Source organism: Hypomesus nipponensis, chromosome 23 (genome assembly GCF_054491055.1).
Source record: "Hypomesus nipponensis isolate SF chromosome 23, ASM5449105v1, whole genome shotgun sequence".
Taxonomy (NCBI): domain Eukaryota; kingdom Metazoa; phylum Chordata; class Actinopteri; order Osmeriformes; family Osmeridae; genus Hypomesus; species Hypomesus nipponensis.
This window is the reverse complement of record NC_140383.1, coordinates 5,315,694-5,333,595: the sequence shown is the minus strand read 5'-3', so window position 1 is coordinate 5,333,595 and position 17,902 is coordinate 5,315,694. Positions and strand designations below refer to the sequence as shown.

Sequence of the window (17,902 nt, the reverse complement as noted above, 5' to 3'; positions counted from 1 at the left end):
TGATAAGAGGTAAACACCAAAATCCAATAACTGTCAGACGAACATTAAATCCAACTGACATCTCTCTTAAAAGGTAGGGCCATGAAACTTTAACAGGGAAATTGCAAGGAGCCTTGGAATTAAGGTATTTTTCTTTGAGGTTGGTACATTTGAAATAGACAAAATGGACTGTGTATAGCATCAGAGATTCAACGCTCAACCTCAACAGTATAAATGCTGTTTGAAACAAATAGCACCATGACAGACACAAAACAAATGTCCCTGTTGACTTTAAAGTGGGCTGTCATTGACATCACAGTGTTTGACCTGGCCCACTGTAGATCGACTGACCCTGGATGTTAGACTTGACTCTCCTGTCGTTTGACCCCGTTTCTGGATGAAGAAACACGACAACCTTTTTTCTCTGCATGGCTGTTTCTGTGACCCAGGAAAGAAGGCTTGTAAGCCAAATTGTTATTACGTATTGAGTCATCAGGGATGGAGAGAAACAGATAACTAAAATTACTCCAAAATAATATGCTTGAGTGTCCGTTTAAGCTTCAATATGGTCCTTGTGTGGACTGGAGCACAAACAATGAATGGCAACCTCTCCATATGTACCGAAGCATCTCATTCAAAAGGTATATAACGACGTGCTTCTATGTAACTGTATTGAATGTACTGTATTATTGAATAGGTAGAATATGGGAAATGGGAGATGTATCGGCTGATTTGTCTTGAATCAATGGGCATGACATTGTTGCCAGGGAAACATCATACAGAGAATGAGCGAAGGTATGCCAAATGTAAACACGTCTGCCAATCTGAGCCGTGCGAAGCAACAGAGTGCATCAGCAGTGCTGGCGGCCCATGGCCTTGGGCCTTTGGTTGTCTGAATCGGGAATTCACAGTCCCAATGATGGAGCTGGAGGAAACCCTTGATGCCCAGCACAATGAGGCCATTTCATAGTAGATCACGAAAGTCTCTTACCGGCGTTGATGGGAGAGTAAAAGCATTATGACAGGCCAATGAAGAATTTATCTGAAATGTCTCAGGGTGTTGAGGAGATTGGTGAGTTTCCAGGAAAGCTGTGAAGAGAGCATTCAAGTGAAAAAGGAGAGAAATCTTCCATACAAAACCCCCTGCCAACCCTAACTGAACAAAGTGACCATCATATTGCATTTCAAGGCACTGTAACCACCTACTGTTCTACTAACCTAATGAACAGGTGCCTTTTTGGGGTCAAATCCTATGTCCTTTTGAATGTCACATGATGGCATTACTGTGTTATCCCATGGTTCTTTACAACGGTCAAACGTTTACAGAGCTCGTCCGGATAAATAACCTAATGTGGCCTGACAGAGGAGCGCTTCCTGAGTTAAGCGTTGACAGCCGTAACCACGGTGACATTAGCTCCATGCCGTAACCTGGGGATGTAGTCAATTTCTGCCACCCAATGAACAACTGACAGTCTGTGTGTTCTCTCACTCAAAAGTCAACGCACAGCCACCCTCCAAATCTCAGAGAAGATGAATTAGGCAACAGCGCTCTAAATTACTAACTATACATCTGACTGCTGTATGTTGGAGATCTGTAGGACCCTATTTTTAGCTCAGAACTTCAGGCTGCTTCCTATACACTAAAGTTGTAATGCTGTGATAGTAGTAAAGCTACATCCACACTTTATTGTTTGAGATTTTACGTGTACGTTTGTGTCATTTTGATTTTATTTTTTATTTTTTTCTGATTTGATGAATGGATGACTTGTGGAAAACTTTGACAACTGAAAGAGAACACTTGCATTTAGTGTGAGCCAGTGAATAACCTTCATCTCCCCCTGCTAGAACTGCACCATTGGTTGTCGGATTCACCCTGGCAACAGATCCAGCTGGGGACAGTAGTCCTGATGGTCAGGATAAGAAGAACAGCACAGGGAAGCCATGCACAGTGAGTGAGTACTGTACTTCACACTGCAGAGAACAGGTTTAAATATTAAACTAAATATCTTTCTGAGCTCAAAACATAAAACAGATCTCCCACTGTTCACAGACTCAGTATGTTGCTGAATATATTCATGCAGGCTTGTCGATAGGGACTAGTGCTGATAGCAGGTGCATAAAAAATCCAGTGTTTATAAATGATGGATTGAAGTTGGGGAAATCAGCTTGGGTTCCCCATAGCTAAGATGAATAGAATCAGTTCTTACACTGATTATGGCTCTCCTCCTTGTCTGCAGATTGTAAGGACTTTGCACACACAGTCTATTTTCTCATCCGGAATCAAATATTCATTGTGTTTGCAAGAAGGGTCATTTCAATTTTATTCCCTCAGGCTTTTCAAGTCATTGTATTGCATAACTTACTGACGAAAGGGCAGTAACAGTTCATTCATTTCCTACTGCTCAAGGACCAAGATATACACTACTGGTGCTTGATTTTGAACACCAGATCTGGTTTTACCCGTGTAAACTGGCCGCTAACCTTTGCTCCAAGGAAATGTGCATCCTACAAGTAGCCGATACCAGCCATGTCACATCCATGGTAGCAAACGCGAGAGCCAGAAAGGAGAGCCACTAGTAATTTCAAAAATATTTATGAATCCAGTGTTGAATCCTGTGTTCCAGTTCACTGTCAAATATTGAATTTTTCATTTACAATGCATGTTGGAAACATATCCACTTTTATGTTCCTGGGTTTGCTATATGGTGTGTTTTTTCTTTACTCTGAAAATGCTAATGAGCCCCAAGGAGAACCATTGAACAGTTTGCAATTTTTCCCTGATTTTTAATCAGTCTAATTTCTGTCTCCATCACACAGGCACGCTGGTACAGACATGCACACAAACCCTCTGTTTGCATAATTTGTTCACTGTCTTCTCCTGTGAGACCAGGGAGTGTGTGTGTGTGTGTGTGTGTGTGTGTGCATTTGTGAGTACGTGTGCATGTGTGTGTACTTGTGTGTGTGTGTGCGTGTGTGTGTGTGTGTGTGTTTGCATTTGTGAGTACGTGTGCATGTGTGTGTACTTGTTTGTGTGAGTGGGTGTACTCCAGAGTGGAGGAAAGAGGGTTCTGCCCCCCACCCCTCACCCTCTGGTTTGCTGCCCCTGACTGTGGCATCACCATGATTGCTCTGACAATTCAACAGACAAAAACACCTTCTGCCAGACTGTTTTCCCCGTCCTGTTATGGAAATGTGATTTTCCATCTCACTTCATCCTCAGTGCTTAAATACCTCTTAGCAGAGAGTAGGATTGTCTGGGTTGTTAACAAATATCCCCCCTTGTTCTGAAAGCTTTGCCGAATTTTGCCTCGTTGTAGCCTTGAAAAAAATAACAGATACAAATATGATCTGCAAATAATGCAAATCCAAAAGGTCAGAAATGTCACATTACCATGTAAATCACACTCACTAATACAGGACTGAAAAGAGCATCGGAAAAAAATGTCCTCCTCTGTTTTCAGACTGTATTGCACAACAAAGCCTTGGACTTGTGAGTCATCACGGAATCTGAACTGCCAAACAAAATCGTCATTGTGTTAAATTGATTGTGAGTGGGGAAATATTGTCAGCCCTGTAACCAATTAGAAAAATTCAATTGTATTGCACATCTATGTGAAATTAATTCCATACTTTAAAAATCTATTAAGCTCAGCTGCCCTTGACAGCAGACAAAACAGACCAGAACAGGAGACAGAATTTCCTAATCTGACACAATTAATAACCTGGATTTCATAAACCAATCTTTTGGTTGAGCTCTCGAGAACTGCAGATCTCTTAAAATGTACACCAGTGTCCTCCTTTATAAACCCTTGTTCCATAAAAGCACAGTTGAGCTTCATCTTTACGAGAGCTTATTCTATTCATAGAGCCCTTTAGAAATAACCGCCGTTCATAATGGAGTTGGGATCTGATTAACCCACTCGCTCGCTGGCACAATGGCAGTCTGCCCTGAGACTCAGCCCAGTAATGGAGTCTGCTATCATCAAGCACACTCCAAACATTCTCGCACCGCAGGACTCTACTAGATTGGAATCCCTTAACTCCTCTCTGCACCAAGCGCACAGTGGGGAGACAAAACATCTTCCCAGCTGATGCCCCTAACATTCATCTCTTCGCTCTGCTCTCTGAACAATATTGCTCTGCATCACCCTGTCTGTTGTTGGCTGTCCCTGATACTAAGGTACTACAGGTAATAGAGGTAAGACTGAAAGGGCAGGTTTTACTGCAAGTGCAGTAGCCAAACTCCTGGCATTGTCACGGGAAGATGTGATTGGGGCATTATAGAGTGTATTATGCTAATTAATGCAGTCAGTGGAATCATCAGAATTGGTCTGCAGTATATCCGTTTGATACAGTACTTAAGTGCGGTGAGATTAGTATAATTTATTTCACGTAGCTTTGTCTAACCTCTCTACTCGGTGCAATCTCAAGCCCCCAATACACGTTTAGAGTGTGAAACTTCCATCTCAATGTTGCCATCTTCTGGTGTAACGTGATTAGGCAGAGAGAGCACCCAGGCCTTGTTTATTGTTTTGCGAAAGGGGAGCTTGTGCCAAATATGTCAGAGGGAGTGATTACACCCCTCAGTGGCCAATTGGCCCAGGAGTCCACCCCCAGTGGCCAGCCCTGTGGGGGCTGTCAGGGCCAAGCAGACTGGGGATTGGTGAAGAGCCATGGAGGACTTCACAGCCAATCCCCACTCGGCCATGGTGTCATCAGCCCCCACCAATGGAAAGAGTTTGCACCCATCAGATAACAACGCTGAAGAAATGGCTTCAAGGAAAAATGTTCTGAGATGGAAATATTGAGATGAGGAATACATTCAGAGAAAGAGGAAGGAACCTGGTTCCTGAAAAATACATACATTAGTATGCACATGCACACACGCACAGACTCACATTCACTAAAACATACACATACTGTACACAATCATAAAAACACACACTAGCTCTATACTTTATCTTTCCTGCTTTGAATTATGCATCCCACAGAGAACAGGATTTATTCACAGCCTGGACTGCCAAACAAATACTGATTTACCCCACTTGATATCCAAACTGACATCAAGCTGTAACCACAGACATAAACATGTTTCAGTATGGAAATATGCAATTAAACTGCACTCCTTTGCGAGTGACTGAGTCAAAATGTGGAAAATCTCAATTAAAATAAAATTCCAGTTGCCAGCTATGTTGCGCAAAATATGCGCTCGTAATCAAAACACATTCTAAAGAATTTGGTTTGTGGTACAAAAATGGGGAAACAAACGTGTACTGTGCATGGCTGATTTGCAAGGTACTCATCTGTGTACCTTGGGGTGTTAAAATTCAATGTAGACCATGAAATGTAAAGTAGTCAACTTAATTGGATTGAAGGCATCACTGGGAAGCTTTAACCAACATCGAGTGAAAGACACACAGCATGGCTCCTCTCCTTACTTATAAAAGAGCAGCTGATTTCAAATAGACTCTGACTGCTTATCACATGCTTTTGAGGTTTAGGAGCTCAGTCAAAAGCATACCTCTCCTATTCTAATGAGGCTGTGTATTTGCTATCTGTGATCTGGCAGGACAAGATGTTCTCTCAGATAGGTGCTTCGCACCGTTCTTTTTGATTCATTAGTCAGGGCAGGTATTGATCAGAGACAGCATGAAATGTATACTATAGAAAGTGGGGTTTGCTTTGAGGATTGGTTATTGATGTGAGCTTGTCATCACATGTCAGAGGGACCAGAGTCAGAGGTCTCACCTGTAGATGGCGCTCTTACCCATGGTTTCCCTGCACGCTTGAACGCTTTTTTTTGTTGTTGCTTTAAGAGGATTTGTTTAAAACAAATTCATAAATTGTCTATTGAGAGAAGACCCCTTTGTGAAGTGATAAACAGATCTTCAAACCATCGAAACATAAATGGTCAATAATATGAATTTTGCATGTATATGGTCAAGTTGATTAAGCCATGAGACAAATTAGAGAAGTCTCAAATTCAGTTTCGTTTTCCAGCCAGAGTAGAATCTAAAACAGCTTTTAACAATGGAGATGAGTGTAGTTCTAGCTTGTATGTGAGGTAAAGCTTTGAAGTTCATGGTAAGATAACCCAGTCGGACAGGAGTTGGGAAATAGTACACGATCCTCAGCCAAGCACGATTTGTCTCAGAATAATAACGTTGTCTTTGATCTTTCTCAGTTTTCTCATTATTCAAAAAACAAATAGTTTCTTTCTCCATTTAGATGCAGTATTTTGCGGCCAGTATGAATAAATCCTAGAAACATGTTTACATCCATATTAACGTACTAAATGAGTTTGAAACATGCATAGTCCATCGAGATCCAATTAAAGAGAAACAGTGCATTATTCATCTGTGGCCCCTAATAGACTAATTAATTCTTTATAACATTATAAGATAGCTCCATACTTTTCTTATGTTATGCATTCCATTTTCGTAATTAATCTTTGTTTTACAAATATCTTTAAAACATGACTTGATGTGTGTGCTGCATGAAAACGATCAAGACATCCAAGTGCAACCGTAGGGAATTCTTCTATAAAGCCTGTGCCATGTGGACCCGGCTACACAGTCATTTCAGGAATCTGAGGCATAGAAAGGGCAAGAAAGGCACTTTTGTGTCCATGGCTATTTTAGAGCCAACTGTGACAGAATTAACAGAAAAAGAATGCGTAATTAGGAGCATCGTGCTTAGCATTTGGCCGGTTTAAATTCGTTGGAGTGTGTAGGATGACCAGGGACCACCTGGAAGTCTGATCCCTTGTCACCTTCACATCTGTTGCTCACACGTTGACACCCATTTGTCTCAGGGAAGGATTGGGCTTAAGGGTACAAAGTTCATCTGTTGTTCCTAAGGATAAGATTAAACTCGGTTTAGAGTTCATGACCTTGGTTCTGACATATATACGACTACTTTAGAGAGCATTCAAGGTGGGAAGTGAGATGAAGAAAATGAGATTAGCGTGGGAATAATACTGTATGATTGTACCTTTTCTTTGAAATGTGTGGTAAAATCAGTTATACATCAGTTATATAAAATAAAAATGTTATGTGTCATGATTAAAGCACATCCTTGACAAAAAGATCAATAGGCAACGTTTTGTAAGTAAACTAAATCACTAAGGAATCAACAAAACATCTTGCTTTGTGTGTTTCAGAAGACACATTTAATACAAATAAATGATTGTACAAGGTTAATGTTGAAATGAACTTTGGGTCATAATTTCTCAACGGTAGCTCAGTGATGTCTGGGTAATTATCCAAAAGGCAGTTATTTGTGGTCTGCTGAGACATTTGCTCCCGGTGGCATATGTGAGGATTAATACCCACAGTGTGACCAAAAGCTGGGCTTGCTGTCAGCCTACCTGTTTGCTGCCATTGTAAAACTGAAGAAGACAGTCCTCCAATGGCCCAGATCTCTGAATCTCCAACCACGTAATAGATCAACATGAGACAAACATCTCTGATCCTCACAGTAGTTGTCGAGAAGAGGTCTGCTAAACATAGATTAATGTTATTCTTACCATTAATTAAAATCACCTCAGTCCAGCAACAGATGGCCAAGCCCCTTAATCTGCTCTAAGGTCTTACAGCCACTGCACTGGTCTCAATCAAGCTGTGATCTGCTTTAATCTCCACACTTAAGAGGCAAACACATATCGCCATGGCTCAGCCAAACTAACCCGAGCACATAAAGTTTGAAAACACAATGATGTGTCAGACTAATCACAGGAAATCGAAAATATAACTGATTTGATTCCATTGACATTGATTTGCTGATATAAAGGTACAGTCGAGCAGAGGCTGTGTTATGTATGAGATTGCACGAGCTGAAATAAGAAAAGTCAATGTATTACATTACCCTATATATGAAAAAAAGAGAGCACGTTGTCTGTCTTTGGATCTGACAATCTTGTTCATCTTCAAACATCGTTTTTGTTAACCTTAGAAAATGTGGCCACCCTCATGAGTGAGATATTTGATAAGATTAAAACATAAGCCTCTTAGTAGCAAACAACTAATTTGGCCCATGGTTTGGTATTAACTACAAAATCCTGGATTTCAACACCCTTAATGCTTGGGGGAGGAGGGGGGGGGGGCAATGCCCAGGGTGGTTCTGGGTATGGGGACTGTCTGAGCATGCTTCTGGAAGAGACTGTATCTTTGTGTTTCAGTACTTCCTTTTGTGTTTCTTCTTTATGAGACCTTTATGAGACAGGCTGCATATTGATAGATTATTTCTAAAGACACCAGACACAACTGTATACTATCTTTAATAAAGTGACCTTTAACAGTCTTGCAGTTTTCTTTTTCATTCTTTATACGGAAGGTCTTTTAACGCAGCCTCAATCCAGAACTTGCACAATGAATGATTGCAGACAGAGTTTGCACACATTTTCTGTAACTAAGTTTCCCAATTAGCAAATACTGGAGGCATTTTGTGACTTCTTCCATTTAGAGAACTATCAGTTCAGTACCAATTATTGTACAGAAACGTACAAGTCAATCCTTAGTGAATGAACATTATGCTTAATTAATTACTGATTCTCTTCAGCCATTTACTTTCATGTTGCAGTATGTTGATACGGGAGACATTAATTCTTGGAACGAGAAAACCGAACAGAAACATCTTCCTATTAGACTATGAGTCATACTGTCCTGTATTCTAATAGTCATTGCCCTCTCTTTCTGGAAAACACCATTCTGTGTATTATGAACTAACAGTGAAAACATGATGAGTATAGAAGTGCCCCCCACACACACACAAACACGCACACACAACACACATTATGACTTGGTCTTACAACTTTTGGGTTGACTCAATCAATATATAACCATCAGTACTAGCTCCCATCTTAGCCTGAATTAACACAGCCGCAAAGGATTTTTTGCATTTGCAAAGTGTGGCTTTTGACACCTTCCTGTATGTGCTTCCCTAGGGGGCTCAGACAGATTTAGCCCATACTTGTGGAGGGTGTCAAGAGCCAGCCCTTTGAAGCCAAAACACTCTTTTTAATCAACGCAGGCTAATCACCCATATGGTTGTCAAATAACACATGATAGTGGCTGTGGTCTTTAGTAGGTTGGGAGCAAAGTTATTCAGTACTCAAATCTTCAAAGTCAAATTTTAACCTCTGTTGGATGTCATTTTTTCTGTTGAATGAAGTCCTATTATACCTATTATTAGTCCTATTATACCTATTATACATATTAATGCCAAGACACAGTTCACAAACATTGTAGTATTGGTTTGGCATAATTACATTTAGTCTTTTACACATCTGATTTGGTTTCGGCATTGTGACAGATGAACCTGACCAACTACACATCTAATACATTTTACAATACGCATCTACTTTAATAAGCCTTTTGGGATAATCGTATTGAGCAGACTTTTCTAAAAACTTTTGTCATTACATTATCAAAGATTAAATAATTTTGTCTGTGACCATTTGCACATGGAAAATAAGTCTCGACAGTTTGCACCAACTGTGCGCCATTTGGTTTGCCACTTCAATGCCATTGGCTGAAGGACCAACGTATTAGCATACATCATGGCTTATAGATCAACTGTCTAGGCTCGACACTCACTATTTGAATGAACCGGTTGTGCAAAGAGATTTACCTCAACAGAGAGTTTTTATTTGCACCATTTATGCTGTTCTTTGTTTTTTTTAGTCCTTAAAAATGGGATTCTGCATAATTAGAGGAGTTGGAGAGTTGTTGGTGATTGTTTGGTTGTTTTACTGTGTTCAGTGTACAACGACAAGATACTTCACTTACGAAGAGGATGCGCCTGGGACTGAGATTGGAAATCTCTCTCGGGATTTAAAGATTGACCCATCGGAAGACCCTGAGACTTCATTCCGTTTTATGCAAGAGTCAAACTCCTCTTTAATTCAAATGCGTGAGATTGATGGACTTCTAACCGTCGGGGAAACAATTGACAGAGAGCAACTCTGTCCGCGCTCCCCCAGATGCTTTGTCGCATTTAATATTGTCGCTTTGTCAAAAGAAAAGTTTCAACTGATTCACGTCGAGATTGAGGTGAAGGACATTAACGATAATCCTCCTCAATTTCTCCACAACGAGACAAAACTGGAGATATCCGAGAACGTTTCCTTGGACTCCAGATTTCCTTTGCCAATAGCAGTTGACCATGATGTGGGAGGTAACTACATCCAGAGTTATCATATTTCTCCCTCGAGCAATTTTGTCGTTGATGTGCGCACGAGGGAAGATGGAGTAAAGTATGCAGAACTTGTGTTGGTGAAAAAACTGGACAGAGAAGTTGAGGATTCATATACCATCGAAGTGACAGCCACCGATGGAGGGGAGCCACCCAGATCTGGATCAATTACGGTCTACATCACTGTACTGGACTTTAATGACAATAGCCCGACTTTTGAACATAATTCACTCACAGTTGAACTTTACGAGGACTCGCCTATAGGTCATCGTGTTCTGAAAGTGCACGCTTTTGACCCAGATGCTAGCATTAATGGCGAGGTGAGATATGGCTTTGTCGAGGATCCGACATCTGAAGTAGCGCGTGTTTTTAATATTGACCCCTATTCTGGTGATGTGACTTTGAGAGCCTTAGTTGATTATGAGATCAAGAGATCATACGAGTTGAACATCAAGGCCTCAGATTTAGGCATGCACTCTGTCCCTTCCACCTGCAAAGTTGTCGTGGACATTGTTGACGTAAACGACAACCCACCAGAAATTAAAATCAAGCCAATGACTTCTACAAGTGACGGGGTTGCTTTCATTACGGAGGCCGCTGCGGAGGAGAGCTTTGTGGCCCTGATCAGCACGTCAGACAGAGACTCAAGTTCAAATGGCTACGTCAGAACAAGCCTTCATGGACACCAGCACTTCAAACTGCAGCAGGCTTATGGAGACACATTCATGATAGTAACTACTACTACTTTAGATCGTGAAAGAATCCCTGAGTATAACCTTACTGTCGTGGCTGAAGACCTTGGAACCCCACCATTCAAAACCATCAAGCAGTATACCATTCGAGTTACTGACGAAAATGACAATGCTCCTCTGTTTAGCAAATCGTTATTTGAAGTTTCAGTCCTGGAAAACAATATCCCAGGGTCTTATGTAACCACAGTTGTTGCACGGGATCTAGATACTGGAAAAAATGCCAAAGTCTCATACAAACTCATGGATTCAGAGGTGACTGGAGGCGCATCAATTTTAACTTATGCCTCTATAGACCCAGTCACAGGGTCATTGTATAGTCTGAGATCGTTTGATTTTGAGACCCTTAAGCAAATTGACTTCACCATCCAAGCAGAAGACCATGGCTCACCTCAGCAATCAAGCACATCTACAATCCGGATCAAAGTTGTTGATCAGAATGATAACTATCCCCGTTTCACTTTCCCTGTTTTGTTCAATGACACTGCTGATGTTGCTCTGCCTTACAACGCACCCCTGGGATATCTAGCTCTAAGGGTCAAAGGTGAAGATGAGGATGAAGGTGTCAATGCTGAACTCTCCTTCCATATTGTACAGGGTAATTCCAACCTCTTCGCCGTGAACAAAGACACGGGGGAGATTGCTTTGAAACAGGGGCTGACTTCACAAATTGGAGACGTGCTAGAAATGAAGATCGCTGTGAGCGACAATGGGATGACCCCCCTTTCAACCAGTGCCACTATTAGGTTTGCTGTCACAGACTCACAGCCTTCTGAAGACCAGCTTGTCGTCATGTTACCGTCGAGTGATGAGGAGCGGTCCAGCTTGGATGCTTCTCTCCTGGTTATCGTTATGCTCGGTGGGGGTTGTGCGCTGCTGCTGATTGCCATTGTGATAGTTGTTATCACATGCAAGCTGAACCGAAAAAGAAGAAACCAGGGCTCCAAGAAGGAAGTGACTCGACGTCTGTTCGACTGCAGGCCTCTTCGCGTGCAGAGACCAACTGAACCTAACATGTATGGTGGCCATAGAGGTTGCTTCAGCAACAAGGCAAGGTCATGGCCGGAGGAATCTTGTCTCTATGAAGAGAGGAGTGTAGACTCCGAGACAAAGGTGAGTCAATTGCTTCCTGTAGTTTTGGAACTGTCCACCCACTCCTTTGCATTCAAATGATGCTTTGAACTGAAACTGAAACTGTTCTTACTTTGTGTTCCTAAGATATTCCTGGCCCCTAAGCCATTTCAACCAACTTCTGTGTGGCAAGGTGACAAATACTGCCTGCAGCTAAGGTAAGAACACCACAGAATATTACTTTTCCTGTTTTCATTATGATGTGACTTATTCACATGTATATCCTGAATTGCTGGTACTTACCTATTCTCTCTGCATACTGTAATCAGGGATGTCCTGTGGAGGAGGGTGGTTGGTGTGGTGGCAACCATCATAAGGGAAAAAACCACATCAATAATCCGATACAGTGGTGCGGTGGTGGCTAATATGTTTGATTCTATTCACAGTGGCACTGGTAACACAGACCAGCTGAGCGTGAAGGACAGTGGCAAAGGGGACAGTGATTTCAATGACAGTGACTCTGACATCAGCGGGGATGGAGGAAAGAGGAACCTCAGTACATTTCAGCCCTGGGCCAAGGGTGAGTTTATCCTCATTTATTTTCGATTTTTAAAGTTCTATATATTTGCGTGTTGTAGAATAATAATGATGAGGATTTGCATTTATATAGTGTGTCTCAAACTTAAATGGCTTCACACCTGCCCTGCCAGCAATGCCTTGCTCCCATCTGAATAGAGTACACAGCCATGCAACAATGACTGACACTTTCATGAAAACTGGAGTTTTCGCCTTCTTGGATTGTAATTCTCTAAGTGTGTGTTCTATTTCAGGTTCACCCAATGCTGCTAACACTCTGGCTGTGGATTGGCAAGGCACTTACTGTGTAATACCAACCCAGAGCTTTCAGGACTCAGGAGACAATGCATACACAATAGGCTTTTCACCAGCACCAGTCTACAACAATCCCATTGGCTATCCCCTCTCCTGGAAAGACTCTGGCTACAACACCAACTTTCCCAAACCAAGAAGCAGCTTGCAGACATTCTCCAGGACAGGCACTCTCCCCTCCTACTTCTCCCATCAGCAGAGCGAGGCAGCAGTTGGTGGAAGGCACAAGCACAAACCGGAAATTGTTACTGTGGCAACAGAGTCTGAAGTTGCAACCATTTTTTAACTGCCATTCAACATAGCAATGCAGGCAAGTGTAGTATTCACTTTATTGTATACTGATTGATGTGTTACATGTATATACTTGAACAAATGCATGTCACATTCATCAGTGCTTGTACATATTTTTTCAACATGTAAATATTGTTTTATTTTATCAACACTTAGTCATCATTGAAATACTGGAATATAGAATTTTTCTTCCAAATAAAATATGAATTGACACATTTTGAGTCTGCTTGTTTTTAATTCAGTATCTCTTCTTATCGTCTTCATCTCTGTCAGGGTGTGGTGAAATTGATTTTCTTGTATAGGGACATGCATTAACATAGATTGTGAAGTAAAGTTCTTATGAAATGAACATCAGTCGGTAAGAACTGTATATTGATGAATACTTAAGATGTCAAGTCTCATCATGTCACACGTTCTGCATTTCAATTCGTACTACATGCAGATAGCCAGCCATCTCCTTGTTGTGGTGCTGTTGTATTAAGAAGTCTTACTCTGTCCGCTGTGGTTCTTTTATTGATATAAAAATATATGAGAAAGATGTGGCAGTGAGAACATTTTTAGTAAACAGTTTTATTTTAAATAACTGTTAATAATAAAAACATTCAACATCAACATTGCATCTTCAACAAACAAAGCTGCCTAAATACGTGAAGTTCTATTATAACTGTAGACATGTTCAAACGGGACAAATATAAAGCATCAGACAAAAAAAGTGTACTGACATCGTCCATACAGCATATCAATCAGAATAGTACATCTCAAATGTAATAAATAAGATATTCACAAGAGACCGTATCTGTTGGGAAATTGGTTGCTTTTCATCAGCGTCTTCACATGTAGTGGATCAGTCTACTTCATTTTGGTTGACTAGAGGGATGAGGGACTCAGTAGAGCAGGCCTCTGGAGGTCTGGCCTCCATACCCACTAAGCTCCAGCAAAAAACTGATCTCTGAAACATCTTTAGTGAACCTCTTGTCTGAGCATGTTTACATACTGAAATGAGTGTCATCTTGTAAAATATACACATTTTATATTTTCATTTGCAAAGGTTGAATGGTCTATTCTGCACAGAAGCTGATGGGTTTTGTTTAGGCTATTCTACATGTGTCCAGGTGAAAGAGGAGAATATTTCATCTGCTGAAGGCCAAAATCAAGTCTTAAGAAAATGCTAATACAAGAGCAGGATGTTTAAAATCCTACATAATCCCACCATCTGAGCTCCATGAATGCCCTTAAGCGGTTGAAAACAAATAAATAGTTTCCTGAACTTTTGGCAGTGAAACTGTTATACAGCTCTATTGAAAGTAGCCAGAATGAGCCATATTAGAATATAATCGTTGAGGGGTTTTATCCATTTATAACAGTTTACTAAATAGAGGAACACTGCATTGCAATATATCAACTGTGATGAATATCTGTTGAGAGGAAAGAAATCTATGAGAAAGTCAACTGATTAAAATCTATTAGCCCACAGCAAGGCTATTTCAATTTCTAGAGAAATGAACGGGAACGTTCCATGTAGCAGTAACAGAGGGGGGCTTAAACTTGGCCGATTGATAAGGCTGGGTATTTTAGTGAAGCTAGCTAGAAATCCTAATGGCAAAACGTACATTTTATTCATTTAGCAGACGCTCTTATCCAGAGTACATCCGTAAACACTTAGCTAAACATATATATATTATGAACCAGAAGAGGAAGAGAACAACTTGGAATAAAGCAGGAAGGTCACCATTTTGCTTGCAGTGATGTACTACAAAGTGACAGGTCTCCAATTGCCCTCAAAGCAAAAATGCATTTATCAATCAATAGAATATGGCTTACTTCATCATTGCTTTATATTTTCCATGTAGGTCAGATAGATGCCCGTCGACTCAATAACTTGTGCCACAAGGTATATTCATCTGTAGAGTTCAGTGAAAAAGAAGGTAGGATGATTTTGAAAGAGATTGTAACCAAAGAGATCATCCACCAATTTGTCAATAGACAGATTTATCATTTTCGTGCAGTTGCTCTTCCACGCCGAAAGACGAAAATGTGTGTTTACGTAATGCCAGCTCTCTTTTCAAAAGTAGTTCATCGACAGATGAGCAGGATCTGATCAACTCACAGCTAGACTCACCCAACCATGACATCTTTATTTGTTGGCAGATTTTCAAAGTCTCCTTTTTTGTTTTAATTGTGCTATAGTGTCCCCTTCTAATGGTGGCTCTATATACTAATGCAATTACCAGGACGACTCCTGTCAATAGGAGAAAACAGACAATCTGGGTAAGACAAGACTCAAGAGTCTGCTGATTCTTCTCCAAGTCTGTTGATTCTGGCAGGGCCATTGTTTGCCATGTCGATGGTGCTACCCCAGTGACAATAACATTTATCTTCACCTTAGTCATCAAGGGAGGGATTCCCTTATCAGTCACACCTACTTCTACCTGTAGTATTTTCTCACAGGGGTTAGACTGTGTGCCTCGGAGATACAGGTTGCCAGTCCGTTCATCGACTGCAAATAATTTGCGTGCGTCCTCCAAGATAAGGAACTTCAGTTCTGCATTCAGTCCCTCATCTGCGTCCTGAGCTTTGATCTGCATCACTGGGATATCACTAGACGCATCAGTGGCCCAAAAAGCAAAAGCTACACCATTTACTAAACGAGGATATGTTATCACTGGTGGGCAGTCATTCTTGTCCACAATTCTTATCCAAACTAATGCCGTTGTTGATAGCTCTGGGTACCCACTGTCACTGGCCTGCACTTTCAATTGGATGTCTTTTATCTGCTCATAATCGAATGTCTCCAATGCATATAGCGACCCTGACAGTGGATTAATTGACACAAACTGGGTTGAACGGAGAATTGTGTGCGACTGATCATCTGTTAGTTTGTATGTAATGTCAGCGTTCTGGCCGAGATCGGGGTCAAAAGCCAGCACAGACATGATAAATGCCCCCACAATGTTATTCTCTTCGACCCAAACTTCGTAGACCAATTTATTGAAAAGAGGGGTGTTATCATTTTCGTCGCTCACTCGGACTGTGTATTCCGTCGTTGTTTTTAGCTGTGGTGTTCCAAAGTCCATTGCCACAAAAGTTAAGTTGTATTCAGCCTGTGTTTCTCTATCTAAATGTGTGGTTGTTATTATAAGGTGGGTATTACTTTCGTTGGCCTTCTGGAGTCTGAAATGTTCATGGCCCTGCAAAGAACAGCTCACTTGACCGTTCAAACCAGAGTCGCTGTCCATGGTGCTGATCACAGCCACCAAACTTCCCTCTGCCGCGTGCTCGCTAATGTAAGCAACTTTGTCAAACTCGAACGGTTTTATAAAAATGAGGGGGGAGTTGTCATTAACATCTAATATATTTATTCTGACAGTGCATACGGCTGGCACAGAGTTAAGTCCTAAATCAAATGCCTTAATTTTGAATTCATAAAAAGGAGTTATCTCAAAATCAACCTCTCTAGTGAGAACCAAACGCCCTGTAAGGGAATCGATTGTGAATATGTTTTGTATATCTGAAGGTGTATGTTCCGCAAACGCAAAAATGATTTCACCATTCTTACCCTCGTCAGGGTCTGTTGCATTTAGCTGTGAAATCAAGACACCTACTAATGTATCCTCGTAGACGTCCACACTGACAAAGTCGTCTACAAAAGATGGACTGTTATCGTTAAAATCTACTATTTTGACGTGCACTGTCAGTATACCAGACTTGGGTGGACTTCCACCATCCATTGCCATGACCAAAATGGTAAGAGTGTCTTCTGTCTCTCTGTCCAGTTCTGTAACTAACATGAGATCTGCGTATCTATCTCCGCCTTCGTCCATTTGCTCTTTGATATTAAAATGGTTGTTAGATGAAATATAGTAGTTTTGGATGTCATTTTGGCCAATATCTTTATCCGAAGCTACTCCTATGGAGAACCGTGTTCCCAAAGATGCGCTTTCAATGACCTCAATATAGGTGTCAGTGACAGGGAACAACGGTGAGTGGTCATTAATGTCCCGGACTTCAATCTCCACATGAATTAGGTGAAAGCTGTCATTATAACTTGCTACTACATCCAGTGGAAGCATGCAGTGTGATGAGCGATGACACAGTTCCTCTCGGTCGAGTCGTTGACCTATCGACAGCTGTCCATCAACCTCTCTCATGTTAATCAAACAGATATTCGGTTGCTCGATGAATCGAAAACGCGATCCAGATTCACCAATTTCCAAGTCTTTCTTTAAGATTCCAATCTCAGTGCCCCTTTCGTCCTCTTCCATGACTACATAACGTTTGGACCGACTTTGGTCAACAGGTTGCTCAAAAAATACAATAATAGCGAATATTTCAATAACAAACAGCCTGCAGGCATTCATTTCAACAAGCGTACTTTTTCTTCTATAAGTTGTCCAAAAATGGCCTCATGTTCTCTTATGTCGATCTTTCTTTATCTGGGTTTATCTGCATGGGTGTGCAGGCTGTTAGACCAAACATGTTCCTTCAATAATCAGGCAATAGTGCTTTAAATTGGTTTGGAATTAATCTGAAAAGAGGCTTCAAGAGGGTAATCTGACTATGTTCCATCCTCCCCAATCCCAACGGGACATTCATTAAATCAATTAGGCCGTGTCAGTGGTTGACTAAACATATTCTTTGACTGTAAAAAATATTGCGTCACTCGAAGATATCTATCACCATATACGTTTGTATGTTATTTTGCTAAATACTGTAGCAAATATCAAAACATT

General features: G+C 41.1%; 1 protein-coding gene and 1 pseudogene across 1 annotated transcript; one reads left to right on the top strand and one right to left on the bottom strand.

Moving 5' to 3' along the window:
• Positions 1-9,568: 9,568 nt before the first annotated feature.
• Positions 9,569-13,355, top strand: pcdh8.1 (protocadherin 8, tandem duplication 1). The gene is made up of 4 exons (XM_084689347.1): positions 9,569-12,035; positions 12,141-12,211; positions 12,440-12,573; positions 12,824-13,355. Exons 1-4 carry the CDS (start codon positions 9,672-9,674, stop codon positions 13,165-13,167), a joined length of 2,913 nt encoding a protein of 970 aa, XP_084545473.1. The 5' UTR covers positions 9,569-9,671; the 3' UTR covers positions 13,168-13,355.
• Positions 13,356-15,396: 2,041 nt separating this feature from the next.
• Positions 15,397-17,434, bottom strand: LOC146233756 (protocadherin-8 pseudogene; annotated as a pseudogene).
• Between the last annotated feature and the right edge of the window lie 468 nt (positions 17,435-17,902).

Bases quoted from the DNA above. Each gene is read 5' to 3' on its own strand.
- pcdh8.1 (XM_084689347.1), top strand. From the start codon at position 9,672: ATGGGATTCTGCATAATTAGAGGAGTTGGAGAGTTGTTGGTGATTGTT. The intron at 12,036-12,140 runs GTGAGTCAATTG...TGTGTTCCTAAG, and splicing joins GTGTAGACTCCGAGACAAAG to ATATTCCTGGCCCCTAAGCC. The intron at 12,212-12,439 runs GTAAGAACACCA...TTCTATTCACAG, and splicing joins AAATACTGCCTGCAGCTAAG to TGGCACTGGTAACACAGACC.